Below are 18,612 nucleotides of genomic sequence, written 5' to 3'. Positions count from 1 at the left end.
AAAATGAGTCTCTCTGGGGAGAGAGAGGATGGGACCACTGCCTCTAAAACGAGTCTCTCTGGGGAGAGGGAGCGAGGGACCACTGCCTCTAAAATGAGTCTGTCTGGGGAGAGAGAGGAGAGAGGCACTGCCACTAAGAGGAAGTATTCTGAGAGAGAAGAGGGGGCCACTGCCTCTAAAAAGATTCTGACTCAAGACACCAGTTCTAAGAGGTAAGAGATCAATTGTAAATAAAGTAATTTTAAAGATGTACAACTAATTTAAGAAGTGTTTCCAAAAATCCTTTGACCAGGGGACCTCCCGAGTGGCGCAGTGGTCTAAGGCTCTGCATCGCAGTGCTAGCTGTGCCACTAGAGATCCTGGTTTGAGTCCAGGCTCTGTCGCAGCCGGCTACGACCGGGAGACCCATGGGGTGGCGCACAATTGGCCCAGTGTCGTCCAGGTTAGGGGTGGGTTTGGCCAGCAGGGATGTTCTTGTCCCATCGCGCACTAGCGACTCCTGTGGCGGGCCGGGCGCAATGCACGCTGACACGGTCGCCAGGTGTACGCTTAACCCAGCTGGCTTCCAGGTTAAGCAACCATTGGCTGGATTGTTCCATCAATCAAATCTCAGGAAGAGGCTTGAAGAGGAACCGTACTTACAACCATGAATCTCAATGTGCGACCATGAAATTCAAAATACAAACTGTCAGGGTTCTGTCATCATTATAACCCCATAGATCATCATCTGGATTGTAATGATGACAGAACCCACCAGAATAAGACCCTGGATATTTATTGAAAGGAGCATCAAGCTTGTCACCGGGCCCTTTCACCACCCTGTGAAGTTCATCAGAACTTATTTCATCTGTAGCCTAATAAACGACATGCTTTCCTGAGTCGTAGTGGGAGGACCACACAGCATGTCATCTCGTGACTCCAACTTTACTTCTATATGATGGTTATTATATCAATATTTGCGGATAAATGCGTTTCCACCGCCATTTCTCGCATAATTAATTTTACAAACACAAAAAGATCCCACCGCGTATTTTGTTTTGTCGACATTTGGAAAGTTTACTGACAAATTTGCTGTTTCAATCAGGCCGGTCTTGGAAATTCTTGCAAGTCAACCATTTCATCTCAATCAGTTGAGTTTTGTACAGTGCTGTTTTATGTTTTGAATGAAGTACAGTGAGTGAATTGTAGAGCAGATGATGTTAACAAACTGCAGCATACCTGTGTTTTGTTTCAATCACAGCACATATTTTGCCAAGTGGCACTCTGTTGGGTTTTAACCACATGAGAGAGAAATTTGACCAATTCGCACAGTCATCTTAACATCTCATAAGAAATGTTTTGTCTTCCAGTAACTTTATACTATGCTATTATATTGGGTTCTGTAGAATACTATCAGTATGTGATCTTGCAGACATTGATTGATGTAGCTTTTTTAAACAAGCACCATTCTCCATTCATCACTGAAATGGCCAGAGTAGTCTGTTCTCTGGGCAGTGAATGAGTAGAGTAGAGACTACGTAAAGTAGAGAATCCCATACAGTGAATGAGTAGAGTAGAGACTGTGTGTAAAGTAGAGAATCCCATAGTGAATGAGTAGAGTAGAGACTGTGTGTAAAGTAGAGAATCCCATACATGCTTCAGATTTTTTGCAATCTGGAAAAGGCTTCAGAACAGCAGCCCCTCATTTCAAAGAAACATCAGGACTTGATTTCAGCTATGCAGTTTTTGATGTGATATTGATGCACTATTGATGAAGTGATCTGTCTCCCTGTTTTGTTGAAAGTGTCCAGAAGCCCAGAGCAGAGTCACCTACACCCAGCCGGGAACCTCTGAGACGTGGCAAAATGTCTGAACAACAGATGAAAAGCTCTGACTACCAGTTGGACTATGAAAACGTTCAGGATCCAGTTGAGACGATGGAGGGGATTGTCAGCCAGGGTGCTGTAATGTTCACACACAACCCTCTGGGTATGAGGAGTAAGACTGGGAGTTACAACAGCCCTCCCGTCCACACCTTACATCTTTCTCTATTGATCAAATTATTGCTTTAATATTAGATCATGTTGATCAGTTTTAACATTCAAAAGTTAATCTTCTAGTGTTATGGTATTAATATCAATCTCATTGTTTTCCCTACAGGTCAAACTCTTCTGACAGTCCAACAAGACATTAAGGCTAAACTGAAACACAAGTATCAACACATATCTGAAGGAATTGGACACCATGGAAACCAAAGTCTGTTAAAGGACGTCTACACAGAGCTCTACATCACAGAGGGTGGAAGTGGAGGGGTCAATAATGAACATGAGGTGAGACAGATAGAGATGGCATCCAAGAAACAAACCACACAAGAGACACCAATCAAATGCAACGACATCTTCAAGCCTTTACCTGGACAAGACAAACCTATCAGAACTGTGCTGACAAAAGGAATCGCTGGCATTGGAAAAACAGTCTCTGTGCAGAAGGTCATCCTTGACTGGGCAGAGGGAAAAGCAAATCAGGACGTTCATTTCATGTTTCCTCTTCCTTTCCGTGATCTGAACCTGAAAAAGGACCAATACAGTCTGATGCAACTTCTTTCCCACTACTTCTCAGAGCTGAAAGAGATTGACAGCATTGAAGATGGTGAAACCAAAACTGTTTTCATTTTTGATGGTCTGGATGAGTGTCGACTTCCTCTAGACTTCAAAAACAATGAGAGGTGCTGTGATGTCACGAAGCCAACCTCAGTGGACGTGCTGCTGACAAACCTCATCAAGGGGAATCTGCTTCCCTCTGCTCTCCTCTGGATAACCTCACGGCCTGCAGCAGCCAATCAGATCCCTCCTGAGTGTGTTGACCAGGTGACAGAGGTACGAGGGTTCAATGATCCACAGAAGGAGGAGTACTTCAGGAAGAAAATCACAGATCAGAATCTGGCCAATGAAATCATCAAACACATGAAGACATCAAGGAGCCTCCACATCATGTGCCACATGCCAGTCTTCTGTTGGATATCAGCCACTGTCCTTGAGATGATGCTGAAAGAGGCAGAGAAGGATGAAGTCCCCAAAACTCTGACCCAGATGTTCACACACTTCACGCTCATCCAAATCATTGTGAAGAACAAGAAGTACAACAAAGCCACAGAGACAAACCCAAAGGAACTGTCTCAGTCAGACAAAGAGATGATCCTGAAACTGGCAAAGCTGGCTTTCCAACAGCTGCAGAAGGGCAACCTGATCTTCTATGAGGAGGACCTGAGAGAGTGTGGCCTTGATGTCACAGAGGCATCAGAGTACTCAGCATTGTGTACAGAGATCTTTAAAGAAGAATCTGGGCTGTACCAAGAGAAGGTCTACAGCTTTGTGCATCTGAGCATGCAGGAGTTTCTAGCAGCAGTGCATGCTTTAGAATCATGTCTGGACAAGAAGGAAAATGTTTTTTCCCCCACTAGTGAGGATGAAGAGGAGGAGTCAATCCAGTTGTCTGACTTACACAGGAGAGCAGTGGACCAGGCCTTGAAGAGTGAGAATGGACACCTGGACCTGTTCCTCCGCTTCCTTCTGGGTCTCTCACTGGAGTCCAATCAGAATCTGTTACGAGGCCTTCTGACACAGACAGGAAGTACAACACAGAGCAATGAGGAAACAGTTGAGATAACAGTCAGGTACCTTTCAGACAACATCGAAAGGGAATCCTCACCACAAAGGATCATCAACTTGTTCCACTGTCTGAATGAACTTGGTGCCAACTCTCTAGTTGAAGAAATGCAAACCTCCCTGCGATCAGGAACTCTTTCAGAAACAAGACTAAAACCTGACCAATGTTCAGCCCTGGCCTACCTGTTACTGATGTCAGAGGAGGTGCTGGAGGAGTTTGACCTGAAGACATACACCACATCAGAGATAGGTTATCAGAGGTTGATGCCGGTAGTGAAAACCTGCAAGAGAGCACTGTAAGTTCTGTTATTGAGTTGATGTATACAGTATCATTATTCTGAAGGATTTGTATATCTAACAGATGATCTCCTCTCTCCAGACTGGATCGCTGTAAACTCATATATGAATCCTGTGAGACTCTGGCTTCAGCTCTGCAGACACCAAACTCCCCCCTGAGAGACCTGGACCTCAGCTACAATGACCTGGGAGACAGAGGAGTGGAGCTGCTCTGTGTTGGACTAACCAGTCCACTCTGCAACATACAGACACTAGTGTGAGTTAACTATCTTCAGTATCCACTGTGAGTGTTTATATATTATGTATGTAGTTAGTATGTGTATGTTTTTAACATTATTTGAACATCTTGGTAAATATGCAGAAACATACATAAAATGTGACAAATATATCAAACTAAGGTTAAATATCTTGAGTGAGTTAGTATGTTTTTAACATTGGTTAATCATGTGTCCTTCTGTTATTGTATTAATGCATCTCATTATTCTTAAAGCTTTGCATATTTAACAGTGTATCAACATATCTCCTCTCTCCAGACTGTCTGGCTGTAAACTCACATATGAATCCTGTGAGACTCTGGCTTCAGCTCTGCAGACACCAAACTCCCCCCTGAGAGAACTGGACCTCAGCTACAATGACCTGGGAGACAGAGGAGTGGAGCTGCTCTGTGTTGGACTAACCAGTCCACTCTGCAACATACAGACACTAGTGTGAGTTAACTTTCTTCAGTATGAGTTATTATGTGGATGTTTTAAACATTTGTTAATCATGTGCTCTTCTGCCCTCTAGTCTAGGTCAGTGTGGTCTGACAGAGGGTTGCTGTTCAGATCTGGCCTCAGTCCTGAGTTCACCCAACTCACAACTGAAACAACTGGAGCTGAGAGACAATGACCTGCAGGACTCAGGAGTTACACTGCTGTCTGCTGGACTGGAGGATCCAGACTGTAAACTACACACACTGGGGTAAGTACAGCTGTTTCAGTCAGGTCGGTACTTTGCTGAGTTACACTGCCCTCTGCTGGACTGGAGGATCCAGACTGTAAACTACACACACTGGGGTATGGACAGCTGTTTCAGTCAGGTCGGTACTGAGCTTAGTAAAACAAATACTCTGAACATCTGATGTTTCATGACAATGTTTGTGTCATGGACAAATATATGGGTGTCTTACAAGATGATTGACACCAGTCCACCAACCTAGACGGCTGTTGTGTCTCTCTGTAGGCTGTGTGGCTGTCTGGTCACAGAGGAGGGCTGTGCTGCTCTGTCTTCAGCTCTGAGGTCAAACCCCTCCCACCTGAAAGAGCTGGACCTGAGCTACAATCACCCAGGAGACTCTGCAGGGGGACTGCTTTCAGCTGCTCTGGTGGATCCCACAGATAAACTGATGAAGCTGAAGTAAGTCAGAATAGATGTCCTAATAGTGTGAGCAGTGGTTGTGTCCTATGTAGTGTAGTAGGTTCAGTAACATGAGGACATGATGGTAGAATACAGGGGACGTTTACCCAGCAGGCTTAGCACTCCAACACAGCATACATCATCACCACATGAATACTCTTCTTCTGCATCTCTGATATCCTGTTGGAATTGTACTCTGTTCTGTATGCAGTAGGTAGGATAGAATACCTGTATGTCTCTAGTAATGAATTGTACTCTGTTCTGTATGCAGTATGTAGGATAGAATACCTGTATTTCTCTAGTAATGAATTGTACTCTGTTCTGTATGCAGTAGGTAGGATAGAATACCTGTATGTCTCTAGTAATGAATTGTACTCTGTTCTGTATGCAGTATGTAGGATAGAATACCTGTATTTCTCTAGTAATGAATTGTACTCTGTTCTGTATGCAGTAGGTAGGATAGAATACCTGTATGTCTCTAGTAATGAATTGTACTCTGTTCTGTATGCAGTATGTAGGATAGAATACCTGTATTTCTCTAGTAATGAATTGTACTCTGTTCTGTATGCAGTAGGTAGGATAGAATACCTGTATGTCTCTAGTAATGAATTGTACTCTGTTCTGAATGCAGTAGGTAGGATAGAATACCTGTATGTCTCTAGTAATGAACTTGGATAGTGCACCAGAACACAACAATATGGTTTAAATGTTGACTGCTTTATTAGGTCTTTGTCAGTCAATAACCTGTTTCTCCTACAGTGTGGATCATGGTGGAGAGTTCAGGCTGAAATCAGGGCTGATGAAATGTAAGTCTCTTCAATCCTAATTAACTACATATTCAGAACTACAGTAACATAGTAACTAATCAATACTTGTTCTCTACCTACAAAACAACATTTTATATGAAGATGTGGTTTGATTAAACTCTCATTTTGTCTACAGATGCCTGTCATCTCACCCTGGACCCAAATACAGCAAACCCAAACCTGATACTGTCTGAGGGGAACAGGAAGGTGACACGGGTGGAGGAGAAGCAGCATTATGAAGACCATCCAGACAGATTTAACCATCTTCCCCAAGTTCTCTGCAGAGAAGGCTTATCTGGATCTCGTTATTACTGGGAGGTGGAGAGGGGTGGTGACGGGGCTGTCATTGGTGTGGTGTACAAAGGAATGCAGAGGAAGGGAGTGATGGACAGTTGGATTGGACTCAACGGGAAGTCCTGGAGTTTATTCTACTCTGACAGTGGATATAACTTTTACCATGCTGGAGTCGGCAGATCCATCTCTGGTCCTGTTTCTAACAGAGTTGGAGTGTATCTGGACTGGCCAGCTGGTACTTTGTCCTTCTATAGTGTGTCCTCCTCTGGTACACTGACACACCATTACACAGAACACACCACATTCACTGAACCCCTCTATCCTGGGTTTGGGGTTTACTCCTCCTCCTCAGTGACCCTGTGTCAGATAGATGACCAACACATTCAAAGGTGAGTCATAGCAATGTTTCATCATGTGTTTTCCTCTGGAATCATTCCTACAATTAGATTAGTAGTAGTGGTGTGTTTTAATGTGTTCTGTTGGACCTACAGACAGTTAGATTAGTAGTATTGGTGTGTTTTAATGTGTTCTGTTGGACCTACAGACAGTTAGATTAGTAGTAGTGGTGTGTTTTAATGTGTTCTGTTGGACCTACAGACAGTAACTCATGATACCGGGTGACATCACGTCTCTAGGGGCTTTCATCAAGATAAGCAATGTCACCTGTAATGTCACCATCATTATTGACTTCATGGAAGTTGACATAGTGTTATGTCACATTTGGCAATGCACCCTACATAGGGAGCTGTTCTGTCACCCTTTATACACCCTTTGTATTGCTTATGAAGACTGTATGAATGCTATATAAAGCCTTTATAAGTTGTATTTAGTTTAATCACAGTCTATCCATCTGCTTTCCCAACACCAGAGACCATGGTGGAGAGTGTTGTATCAAGCCTGGACCTGAGAAATGTGAGTGTTAACTGATAATTGTTTTTAAATCAAAATACTTTTAAAGCGTTCATTATACTTGAGTCCCAGGCAAGGAACACAATCATGATCTATTTGGTCAAAACAAACTTAAAGGTGGAGTCAGCAATATGATGTAGATGCACAAAGTAAACATCATAGTGGGTCAATTTCTACAACAACTAAGAGCGTTGGAGCACGATGCTAAACTTCTCTGTTTTGGTCCCGTGGCTACCACGCTGTAAGAGAGTGAAGAGAACCCGTGCACATGGGCAGATACTGTGTGAGAGAGAAGTCAGGCATCTTGCTCATCACAATATCTGCGGTGCTGCTCGTACAACATCATTTAGCTGACTCTACCTTTAAGCTCTCATCCTGGGATCTACCAGAAATCAGGCCCCCAACATCTACAAAACATGGACCAGAACCATGTTGTTTCCTGCTTCCACAAACATTCATTAATATAACACTAATGTCAGATTATGGTATGATAATGAGTGTACATTCTGAGACTGTTGCTCACTTACATTCATTTTTATTACAAGTCTGTTTAATATTTATTAATTCATTATTACATGAGATTGTCCGTTTTAAATAACAACTACTTTTGACTTCAGGGATTCCTCAGAGCTGTAAGACTTGTGACCATGTTGAGGTAAGTCATAATGTCAATTCTCACTTTTACATACCTTCAGGAGTCAGGCACAGTCTGAAAGCCAGGTGTGTACTGACCAACCATTCATACTGGGATATAGACAGTCCTGTGTTCTGCTTTAGTAATATAAACACAGTCTGAAAGCCAGGTGTGTACTGACCAACCATTCATACTGGGATATAGACAGTCCTGTGTTCTGCTTTAGTAATATAAACACAGTCTGAAAGCCAGGTGTGTACTGACCAACCATTCATACTGGGATATAGACAGTCCTGTGTTCTGCTTTAGTAATATAAACACAGTCTGAAAGCCAGGTGTGTACTGACCAACCATTCATACTGGGATATAGACAGTCCTGTGTTCTGCTTTAGTAATATATACACAGTCTGAAAGCCAGGTGTGTACTGACCAACCATTCATACTGGGATATAGACAGTCCTGTGTTCTGCTTTAGTAATATAAACACAGTCTGAAAGCCAGGTGTGTACTGACCAACCATTCATACTGGGATATAGACAGTCCTGTGTTCTGCTTGTAGGAATGCAGGATTTTAACTTCTGTCATATTTTGTCATTAGACAGTTTAATTGGATCAATCACCAGCATTCCATGTAACATTGAATAAATACATTAGATCAATTACTTTGTTCATTTAATGGGCCAGTTTCCCGGACAAAGATTAAGCCTAATCTTGGACCTTAAAAAACTTTCTATTGAAACTTCCATTGATCATGCTTTAAGTCCAGCACTAGACTCAATCTGTGTCCAGGAAACTTGCCCCATATGTATAACTGACATGCTTGTCCTTGTTCAGGACTCCACACACTGGCTTCTGATTGAACCCTTGACTTCCACTGTCCAGGAAGTGACAATGTTCAGGTAAAATAACTACTTTTAACATTTCATTCCACTTGCTAGTGTATTTCCCCATTACCTTTGGGAATAGGCTTCTAATCCAACCTCTCCATTTGACGATTGACCCTCTCTACCATATCTTGTTGTTGCCCTCAGGCACAGGACACCCAAAGGGCGTTATGAGTGCACAGTGTCTGGGCTCCGCTGGGTGTGTGAGAGAGATGTCATTCTGAAGTATCACTTCAGGAACTGGGAACCCTACAGTCAACTTCTGAAAGACATGCAGTACGGACAAGGTGGTCCATTGCTGGACATCACTATGGAGTTAGGTGAACTGGAGGAAGTTCATCTGCCACACTTTGTCTGTTTAGGTAAAACCATATAGACATAGTATTCAGAAAGACATTTCCATGTAACTGAGTTTCACTTCCTGAATGAATAAATGAATATTCTGGGAGTTTGAGTTTACTGTGATCTGATACTGCATATTCTTTGTGTTTTAGTTGTATGAATAATACAATATTTGTCTTTCTGTCTCCTTTTTATTGTGTTGTTCAGGGACCAACCCTTCCCTGAGGAATGAGATGAAGATTCTTCATGTAGAGGAACATGGAGTGTCTGTTGAGGAAGTGCATGAGGTCACCAGATTCCATGCTAAGATTCTCCATCCCAGGTTCTCAGCTATCGCTGTTATACTGAGCTATATCTTTTGGCGGAACGTAGCTGTCCACTGTGACGTGGTCCTCTATATGGCAGTAAAAAAGGCAACAGTAATTTCACGGCTGTACATGCTCCTCAGAAACTCCAGTCAGAAAGAGGTGAGGCACCATCATTGAAGTGACAACAGTATGTTGAAACTTACTAAAGGAAAGCTGATAGGTTGTTGAAAATCTATAGATTACAGACAACATGCAGCTCTGTGAGAAATCTATTTCTGTCTCATTCATTTGAAGAGCCAGTAGACGGCACTCTTCTCTCTGTTCGAAGGAGAACCCAATGCCCCGGGGCAGTGAAGGGGATATTGCCCTGAGTAGTGTGCTGTCATTCGCATGGGACGTTAAACATGTTTCCTGACTCTCTGTGAACACAAGATCCCATGGCACTTATCATAAGAGTAGGGGTGTTAACCCCGGTGTCCTGGCTAAATTCACTATCTGGCCCTCATACCATCACGGCCACCTAATCATCCCCAGCTTCCAATTGGCTCATTCATCCCCTTTCCCCTGTAACACTTCCCGAGGTCGTTGCTGTAAAATAGACTCTCTTCTCAGTCAATTACCTGGTAAAATAAGGGTAAAATAAATAAAAAATAGTGTACACATTTTTTTGATGTTGACAAAAAAGGAATGCTCGGTGAACTGCATGTTGTGTGAATTAAGAGACTACATTGTTCAGACTGACTACCACACTGCTCATTTTCTAGGCTGTTCGGGACCGGGAGAAACATCAGGTGTCCCAAGGATATTCAGAATTGGTCCTGTCAAGTCCAAACGGGTCCTTAAAGCTGAACAGTTGGTTTGCACTCAAGAATCCCCATTCCACTTCCATCAATCCAGAGGTGCAGTTTTAGCAGGCTGAGGACATGAATCTGTCATATAATATATTAATAACTGGAATATCATTATATTTCTTTCTCTCTCTCTTTCTCTGTCTGTTGTCTCAATCGTTGCACCATATGACCTTCTACAGAAGATTCAGCTGTTACCTGCAGACACCACACCAAGCTGTTGTAAGATGGTTATGAGAAACACAGGGGTTGACATTGAGATGGAGTTAATCGGGGATGATGAGAGGACAGTATGGAGAGAGATGGTACCAACAGGTAGGAGAATATGTCAATCATAACTCTGTTATTTTCTGACAGATGCTATTTAGTGATTATAACCTCTTTTTGTTTTTTTCAGATGAATACATCCCTGAAACCCATTCAACTAGTAAGTAAACATGAGAGGTACAAACCAATGGCTTGAGGGCCAGTCGACATGGTTTACTGTTGGACTAGTCCTGATTATAAAAGGCTGTCTTCAAGATCAATGACATCTCCTCCAGGACTTGATGTAGATTAGCCTGGTTCTGAATGCCCCAATGACATCTCCTCCAGGACTTGATGTAGATTAGCCTGGTTCTGAATGACATCTCCTCCAGGACTTGATGTAGATTAGCCTGGTTCTGAATGCCCCAATGACATCTCCTCCAGGACTTGATGTAGATTAGCCTGGTTCTGAAGGACATCTCCTCCAGGACTTGATGTAGATTAGCCTGGTTCTGAAGGACATCTCCTCCAGGACTTGATGTATATTAGCCTGGTTCTGAATGACATCTCCTCCAGGACTTGATATAGATTAGCCTGGTTCTGAATGCCCCAATGACATCTCCTCCAGGACTTGATGTAGATTAGCCTGGTTCTGAATGCCATCTCCTCCAGGACTTGATGTAGATTAGCCTGGTTCTGAATGCCCCAATGACATCTCCTCCAGGACTTGATGTAGATTAGCCTGGTTCTGAATGCCCCAATGCCATCTCCTCCAGGACTTGATGTAGATTAGCCTGGTTCTGAATCCCCCAATGACATCTCCTCCAGGACTTGATGTAGATTAGCCTGGTTCTGAATGCCCCAATGACATCTCCTCCAGGACGTGATGTAGATTAGCCTGGTTCTGAATGCCCCAGCCTGTTTTTCTACGTCTGTGAAAACTGACCCTAAATATGAATGAAACAGTAGTGGTGTGATGTGTTCATTGATGCAGGTTGTTATTGTTACAGAATGTGTTCTTAATGCAACGATTAATAATACAATGAAGACTTTTACTGTAGGTCACTCTGAAAGAAGTCTGTTTCTAAATGTCTGAAATGTGAATGAACAAATGTAGTTATTTTATAACCTGCCTCTCTCAGGTGCTGTGTTGGGGGCAGGGCGTCCGGCTGAGAGCAGTCTGACTGGTTCTGCAGAGCAGCAGCTGGGTTCTGTACGGACAGAGTTTGTGAGACGAGTGTCAGGACCTGTCCTGGAAGGTCTGCTGGACGGACTCCTGCAACACACAGTCATCAACCAGGAGGAAATGGAGTCAGTAAAGGTGATAGCTGAGAGGGCAGAGAAGGCACGTGACATCATCGACATGGTGTTGAGAAAAGGAACTGAGTCATGTTCCAGGATGATAAACCTTCTTGGGGAGCTGGACCCCTGTCTTTGGTCACAGCTTCAGAACAACAGTTGTAGCTAACCCCTGGGTGTGGGGAGACCAGGCAGAATAGACAGGCAGGGTGGTTCAACATGGTCTTGTTGTCTGTTGCTTTAATTCAGGCTCCCGAAAATGTACAGAAAATGTCAATCAAACATGACCACTATAATAGCAATAAACTAACCAAAGATCCAGCCACACAGCCTCTCTCCTTCTGCAGCCTCCTGGAGGTGTGGATCGTCTAGCAGGAGGGTCAGTTAGTCCTCCACTAGGTACCTAGCTGGACCCCTATCTAGCAGGAGGGTCAGTTAGTCCTCCACTAGGTACCTAGCTGGACCCCTATCTAGCAGGAGGGTCAGTTAGTCCTCCACTAGGTACCTAGCTGGACCCCTATCTAGCAGAACATGTTGATACAACTCTGTCTCTCTCTCACACCAACACACCTACCTACCTGATGTCTGTGTATTTTAAACTTTAGATTTTAAATGTCATTGTATACAGTATACGCATTGTAAGCATGTATTATATACGCATTGTAAGCATGTATTATATACGCATTGTAAACATGTATTGTGATGTTATTGGAATGTACTTACTGTATTTGCATACTCACTGTGAATGTGTCCGGGAAAATGGCTCTGAGAATTTGGCATTCAACTTAAAACCACAGAAATGTATTTTATGAATATATTGTACAGTGTTGGCCTGATAGAGGTTAATGAGAGGGGCTGGATATCAACACAACCACCTCAGTCTATCAGCAGTTTTCTCAGTGAGAGCACATTGACCATTGACAGACATAAGGAGCTGCTCAACCTCTCACGCCTTTACCAATGACTTGAGAGAGGCTGAAGGACATATAAGGAGCTGTTCAACCTCTCTCCCCTTTACCAATGACTTGAGAGTGGCTGAAGGACATATAAGGAGCTGTTCAACCTCTCACCCCTTTACCAATGACTTGAGAGTGGCTGAAGGACATATAAGGAGCTGATCAACCTCTCTCCCCTTTACCAATGACTTGAGAGTGGCTGAAGGACATATAAGGAGCTGTGCAACCTCTCACCCCTTTACCAATGACTTGAGAGTGGCTGAAGGACATATAAGGAGCTGTTCAACCTCTCTCCCCTTTACCAATGACTTGAGAGTGGCTGAAGGACATATAAGGAGCTGTTCAACCTCTCACCCCTTTACCAATGACTTGAGAGTGGCTGAAGGACATATAAGGAGCTGTTCAACCTCTCTCCCCTTTACCAATGACTTGAGAGTGGCTGAAGGACATATAAGGAGCTGTTCAACCTCTCACCCCTTTACCAATGACTTGAGAGAGGCTGAAGGACATATAAGGAGCTGTTCAACCTCTCTCCCCTTTACCAATGACTTGAGAGTGGCTGAAGGACATATAAGGAGCTGTTCAACCTCTCACCCCTTTACCAATGACTTGAGAGAGGCTGAAGGACATATAAGGAGCTGTTCAACCTCTCACCACTTTACCAATGACTTGAGAGGCTGAAGGACATATAAGGAGCTGTTCAACCTCTCACCCCTTTACCAATGACTTGAGAGTGGCTGAAGGACATATAAGGAGCTGTTCAACCTCTCTCCCCTTTACCAATGACTTGAGAGTGGCTGAAGGACATATAAGGAGCTGTTCAACCTCTCACCCCTTTACCAATGACTTGAGAGTGGCTGAAGGACATATAAGGAGCTGTTCAACCTCTCACCCCTTTACCAATGACTTGAGAGGCTGAAGGACCAATCAGCCCCCATCTATACACAATGTTTTACTAAATGTTTTATAACGTTGTATTTTTCTATGTGTATCTACCTGCCCAGGGACTACAGCTAAATCTGGCACATTTACAGAAATGTTGATTGATGTGCTGTATCCCTGTCAAATACATGTTGTACATGTCAATTAAAAGGAATGTATTGTGACTTAGAATGTTGTTTAACAATATGGAAAAAAGCAATAAAATCAACCGCCTTTATAGCACAAATAATATTATAGCACTGACAATTGTTAAAAGCATTGAAAGTAATGATTACTAGACAGTTGTCATGGTAACAGCAGTAATACAAATAACATTATTTATGATGCTACTATTAATAATAATAGTAATAACACTATTAATAATAAGAATATTATTATAATAATCCATTTTAGAAAACACTTTAAAATCCCATCGTTAATTAGATTAGATGAGTTTATTAGTCACATGGAGAGGGAAGCAAAATCTTATGCTCTGGGCTCCAACAGCGCAGGTCAAAATAAATCAAATCAAATCAAGAGAAGTGAATGAGACAATCTAAAGATGATAATAATATGTAGACATTTACAACTGGATGGTGGGGGCAGGGTAAGAGTCTGTTGGGTGGTGGGGGCAGGGTAAGAGTCTGTTGGGTGGTGGTGGGGGCAGGGTAAGAGTCTGTTGGGTGGTGGGGGCAGGGTAAGAGTCTGTTGGGTGGTGGGGGCAGGGTAAGAGTCTGTTGGGTGGTGGGGGCAGGGTAAGAGTCTGTTGGGTGGTGGGGGCAGGGTAAGAGTCCGTTGGGTTGTGGTGGGGGCAGGGTAAGAGTCCGTTGGGTGGTGGTGGGGGCAGGGTAAGAGTCCGTTGGGTGGTGGTGGGGGCAGGGTAAGAGTCTGTTGGCTGGTGGTGGGGGCAGGGTAAGAGTCTGTTGGCTGGTGGTGGGGGCAGGGTAAGAGTCTGTTGGGTGGTGGGGGCAGGGTAAGATGCTGTTGGGTGGTGGTGGAGGCAGGGTAAGAGTCTGTTGGGTGGTGGTGGGGGCAGGGTAAGAGTCTGTTGGCTGGTGGTGGGGGCAGGGTAAGAGTCTGTTGGGTGGTGGGGGCAGGGTAAGATGCTGTTGGGTGGTGGTGGAGGCAGGGTAAGAGTCTGTTGGGTGGTGGTGGGGGCAGGGTAAGAGTCTGTTGGGTGGTGGTGGTGGGGGCAGGGTAAGAGTCTGTTGGGTGGTGGTAGGGGCAGGGTAAGAGTCTGTTGGGTGGTGGTGGGGGCAGGGTAAGAGTCTGTTGGGTGGTGTTGGGGGCAGGGTAAGAGTCTGTTGGGTGGTGGTGGGGGCAGGGTAAGAGTATGTTGGGTGGTGGTGGGGGCAGGGTAAGAGTCTGTTGGCTGGTGGTGGGGGCAGGGTAAGAGTCTGTTGGCTGGTGGTGGGGGCAGGGTAAGAGTCTGTTGGCTGGTGGTGGGGGCAGGGTAAGAGTCTGTTGGCTGGTGGTGGGGGCAGGGTAAGAGTCTGTTGGGTGGTGTTGGGGGCAGGGTAAGAGTCTGTTGGGTGGTGTTGGGGGCAGGGTAAGAGTCTGTTGGGTGGTGTTGGGGGCAGGGTAAGAGTCTGTTGGGTGGTGTTGGGGGCAGGGTAAGAGTCTGTTGGGTGGTGTTGGGGGCAGGGTAAGAGTCTGTTGGGTGGTGTTGGGGGCAGGGTAAGAGTCAGTTGGGTGGTGTTGGGGGCAGGGTAAGAGTCAGTTGGGTGGTGTTGGGGGCAGGGTAAGAGTCAGTTGGGTGGTGGGGGCAGGGTAAGAGTCCGTTGGGTGGTGGGGGCAGGGTAAGAGTCCGTTGGGTGGTGGGGGCAGGGTAAGAGTCCGTTGGGTGGTGGTGGGGGCAGGGTAAGAGTCTGTTGGGTGGTGGTGGGGGCAGGGTAAGAGTCTGTTGGCTGGTGGGGGCAGGGTAAGAGTCTGTTGGGTGGTAGGGGCAGGGTAAGAGTCCGTTGGGTGGTGGGGGCAGGGTAAGAGTCTGTTGGCTGGTGGGGGCAGGGTAAGAGTCTGTTGGCTGGTGGGGGCAGGGTAAGAGTCCGTTGGGTGGTGGGGGCAGGGTAAGAGTCCGTTGGGTGGTGGGGGCAGGGTAAGAGTCCGTTGGGTGGTGGGGGCAGGGTAAGAGTCCGTTGGGTGGTGGGGGCAGGGTAAGAGTCCGTTGGGTGGTGGGGGCATGGTAAGAGTCCGTTGGGTGGTGGGGGCAGGGTAAGAGTCTGTTGGGTGGTGGGGGCAGGGTAAGAGTCCGTTGGGTGGTGGGGGCAGGGTAAGAGTCCGTTGGGTGGTGGGGGCAGGGTAAGAGTCTGTTGGGTGGTGGGGGCATGGTAAGAGTCCGTTGGGTGGTTGGGGCAGGGTAAGAGTCTGTTGGTTGGTGGGGGCAGGGTAAGAGTCCGTTGGGTGGTGGGGGCAGGGTAAGAGTCCGTTGGGTGGTGGGGGCAGGGTAAGAGTCTGTTGGGTGGTGGGGGCAGGGTAAGAGTCCGTTGGGTGGTGGGGGCAGGGTAAGAGTCCGTTGGGTGGTGGGGGCAGGGTAAGAGTCCGTTGGGTGGTGGTGGGGGCAGGGTAAGAGTCCGTTGGGTGTTGGTGGGGACAGGGTAAGAGTCCGTTGGTTGGTGGGGGCAGGGTAAGAGTCCATTGGGTGGTGGGGGCAGGGTAAGAGTCCGTTGGTTGGTGGTGGGGGCAGGGTAAGAGTCTGTTGGATGGTGGGGGCATGGTAAGAGTCTGTTGGGTGGTGGGGGCAGGGTAAGAGTCTGTTGGGTGGTGGGGGCAGGGTAAGAGTCTGTTGGGTGGTGGGGGCAGGGTAAGAGTCTGTTGGGTGGTGGGGGCAGGGTAAGAGTCTGTTGGGTGGGGGTGGGGGCAGGGTAAGAGTCTGTTGGGTGGGGGTGGGGGCAGGGTAAGAGTCTGTTGGGTGGGGGTGGGGGCAGGGTAAGAGTCTGTTGGGTGGGGGTGGGGGCAGGGTAAGAGTCTGTTGGGTGGTGGGGGCAGGGTAAGAGTCTGTTGGGTGGTGGTGGGGGCAGGGTAAGAGTCTGTTGGGTGGTGGTGGAGGCAGGGTAAGAGTCTGTTGGGTGGTGGGGGCAGGGTAAGAGTCTGTTGGGTGGTGGTGGGGGCAGGGTAAGAGTCTGTTGGGTGGTGGTGGAGGCAGGGTAAGAGTCTGTTGGGTGGTGGGGGCAGGGTAAGAGTCTGTTGGGTGGTGGTGGGGGCAGGGTAAGAGTCAGTTGGGTGGTGGTGGGGGCAGGGTAAGAGTCCGTTGGAATGGAAATCCAACTATCTAGTAATCATGACTTCCTCGTTTACCCTACCCTTATTAATAGTAGCATTATAAATAATGTTTACTGCTGTTACCATGCCAACTATCTAGTAATCATTACTTCCTCATTTACCCTGTCCTGTTGTGTTCTAAAATACTATTCTGATACAACCCCCCAAACAATACTAATACGTTTCTTATTAAACTTTATTTTCTAGTTTATTTTATGCACTTTGTTATTATTCATTACATCATTTATCAATCATATGTAGGCGCTAATCTGTACGCAAACCATGCAAGGGATCATTTCCACGCAAAGTGTGAGATTTATCAATATAAATGTTAGCTTGAGAGTGTTCAGCCCCATGACCACGATCAGTGCCAAGTGGTGGAATAAGGGAACTGCTTGTCAAGCGTAGAACGGGGAAAATATACTGTATGTTGAAAATGTGTTTTATTGTGAGAGTAATAATGACATTATTGTATTTATGTAATTATATTGACATTGTGAATTCATGCAACGTCTTGACAGGTTAAATATAATTGACCACATCGGTGCATTTGTAACGATAATAATCCATATAAAGTACAGTCATTTGTTAAATTAGAGGTACGTGTGAAAGTGAAACTATTGTGTAAATCCTATAAAAGACTGAGATAATGGAAATCCAATGAGAGATGGCTGATCTTGCTCTGTTGGAAGATCTGGCACCGCTGCATTTCACAGAGAGCACGTTTTTAGAGACAGGTGGGACTTTTTAGCAGAAAGTACAGATTGGCTCATCAGATATCGATTCCCAAAACCAATCTTATAGGATCTTTGAGAGGATTTAAGACCTACTTTAGAAAGGCAAACCCATGCCATTCGGGTGCGCGTCAAAGTGTTATCCATCCTCGGGTTTTTGGCAACGGGCACTTTTCAGCCGGAGCTTTCCGATCGGCCAGCGGCATCTCACATCCCTCGAAGAGTCAATGTTTTGGATGCAATCATCAGCAAAACGTACTGTAACATACAATTTCCACCATCGCGCAACAGGTTAAGAGCGGTTTCTTTGCCATCAATGGGTTCCCAAATACGAACGGAGAAATAGACGGCCCCCACATCGCCATAAAAGCACCATCCCAAAACGAGTTCAACTAGGCTATGTGAACAGAGAAGGCTTCTACTCTTAATGAGCAGGTGATAGGTGATGTTAGGTGCAAAAGACGCTACTGAATGTGGTGCCCAGGTGGAAAGCACAACTTGTTCATTCTGCAGAACAGCAATGTTGTGGACCTGTAAACAGATCGTTTGAATGCAGTAATGTTTTGCATTCACTTTTTCCCGAAACTAAATATGCTGCCCTGCCCACAAATTCGGAAACATTGTCTACTCTAAAAAATAAAAAATAAACTAGAGTTTATTGGTAGCCTACACACTTCAATCCAAAAGATCATCTGTCTGTTCACCTGTTCCATTCTGCTGTATGTTATAAACCGCGCCGCGCACCCTGTCATCTGCATAGAGCAAACACTTTAAATAATAGCCTCTCTGATAGGCCCAATTAAATGAGAAATGCGCATGGTAATTTGTTGTATGGCT

At 45.3% G+C, this 18,612-nt stretch overlaps 1 protein-coding gene across 1 annotated transcript; it reads left to right on the top strand.

Annotated features, from left to right (window-relative positions):
• Window positions 1-93: 93 nt before the first annotated feature.
• Window positions 94-14,027, top strand: LOC311123075 (NACHT, LRR and PYD domains-containing protein 1 homolog; the record flags this gene model as incomplete). Its single annotated transcript, XM_084197354.1, has 16 exons — window positions 94-212; window positions 1,784-1,968; window positions 2,140-3,940; window positions 4,728-4,856; window positions 5,163-5,336; window positions 6,096-6,142; window positions 6,279-6,825; window positions 7,305-7,348; window positions 7,963-8,000; window positions 8,814-8,878; window positions 9,011-9,225; window positions 9,413-9,672; window positions 10,278-10,412; window positions 10,544-10,676; window positions 10,759-10,788; window positions 11,750-14,027. 16 exons carry the CDS (start codon window positions 94-96, stop codon window positions 12,073-12,075), a joined length of 4,248 nt encoding a protein of 1,415 aa, XP_084053480.1. The 3' UTR covers window positions 12,076-14,027.
• Window positions 14,028-18,612: the final 4,585 nt, after the last annotated feature.

This window comes from Coregonus lavaretus, assembly GCF_964263955.1.
Source record: "Coregonus lavaretus genome assembly, contig: HAP1_SCAFFOLD_452, whole genome shotgun sequence".
Classification (NCBI taxonomy): Eukaryota; Metazoa; Chordata; class Actinopteri; order Salmoniformes; family Salmonidae; genus Coregonus; species Coregonus lavaretus.
The sequence above is the reverse complement of the archived record's forward strand: the minus strand, read 5'-3'. Positions and strand labels throughout refer to the sequence as shown.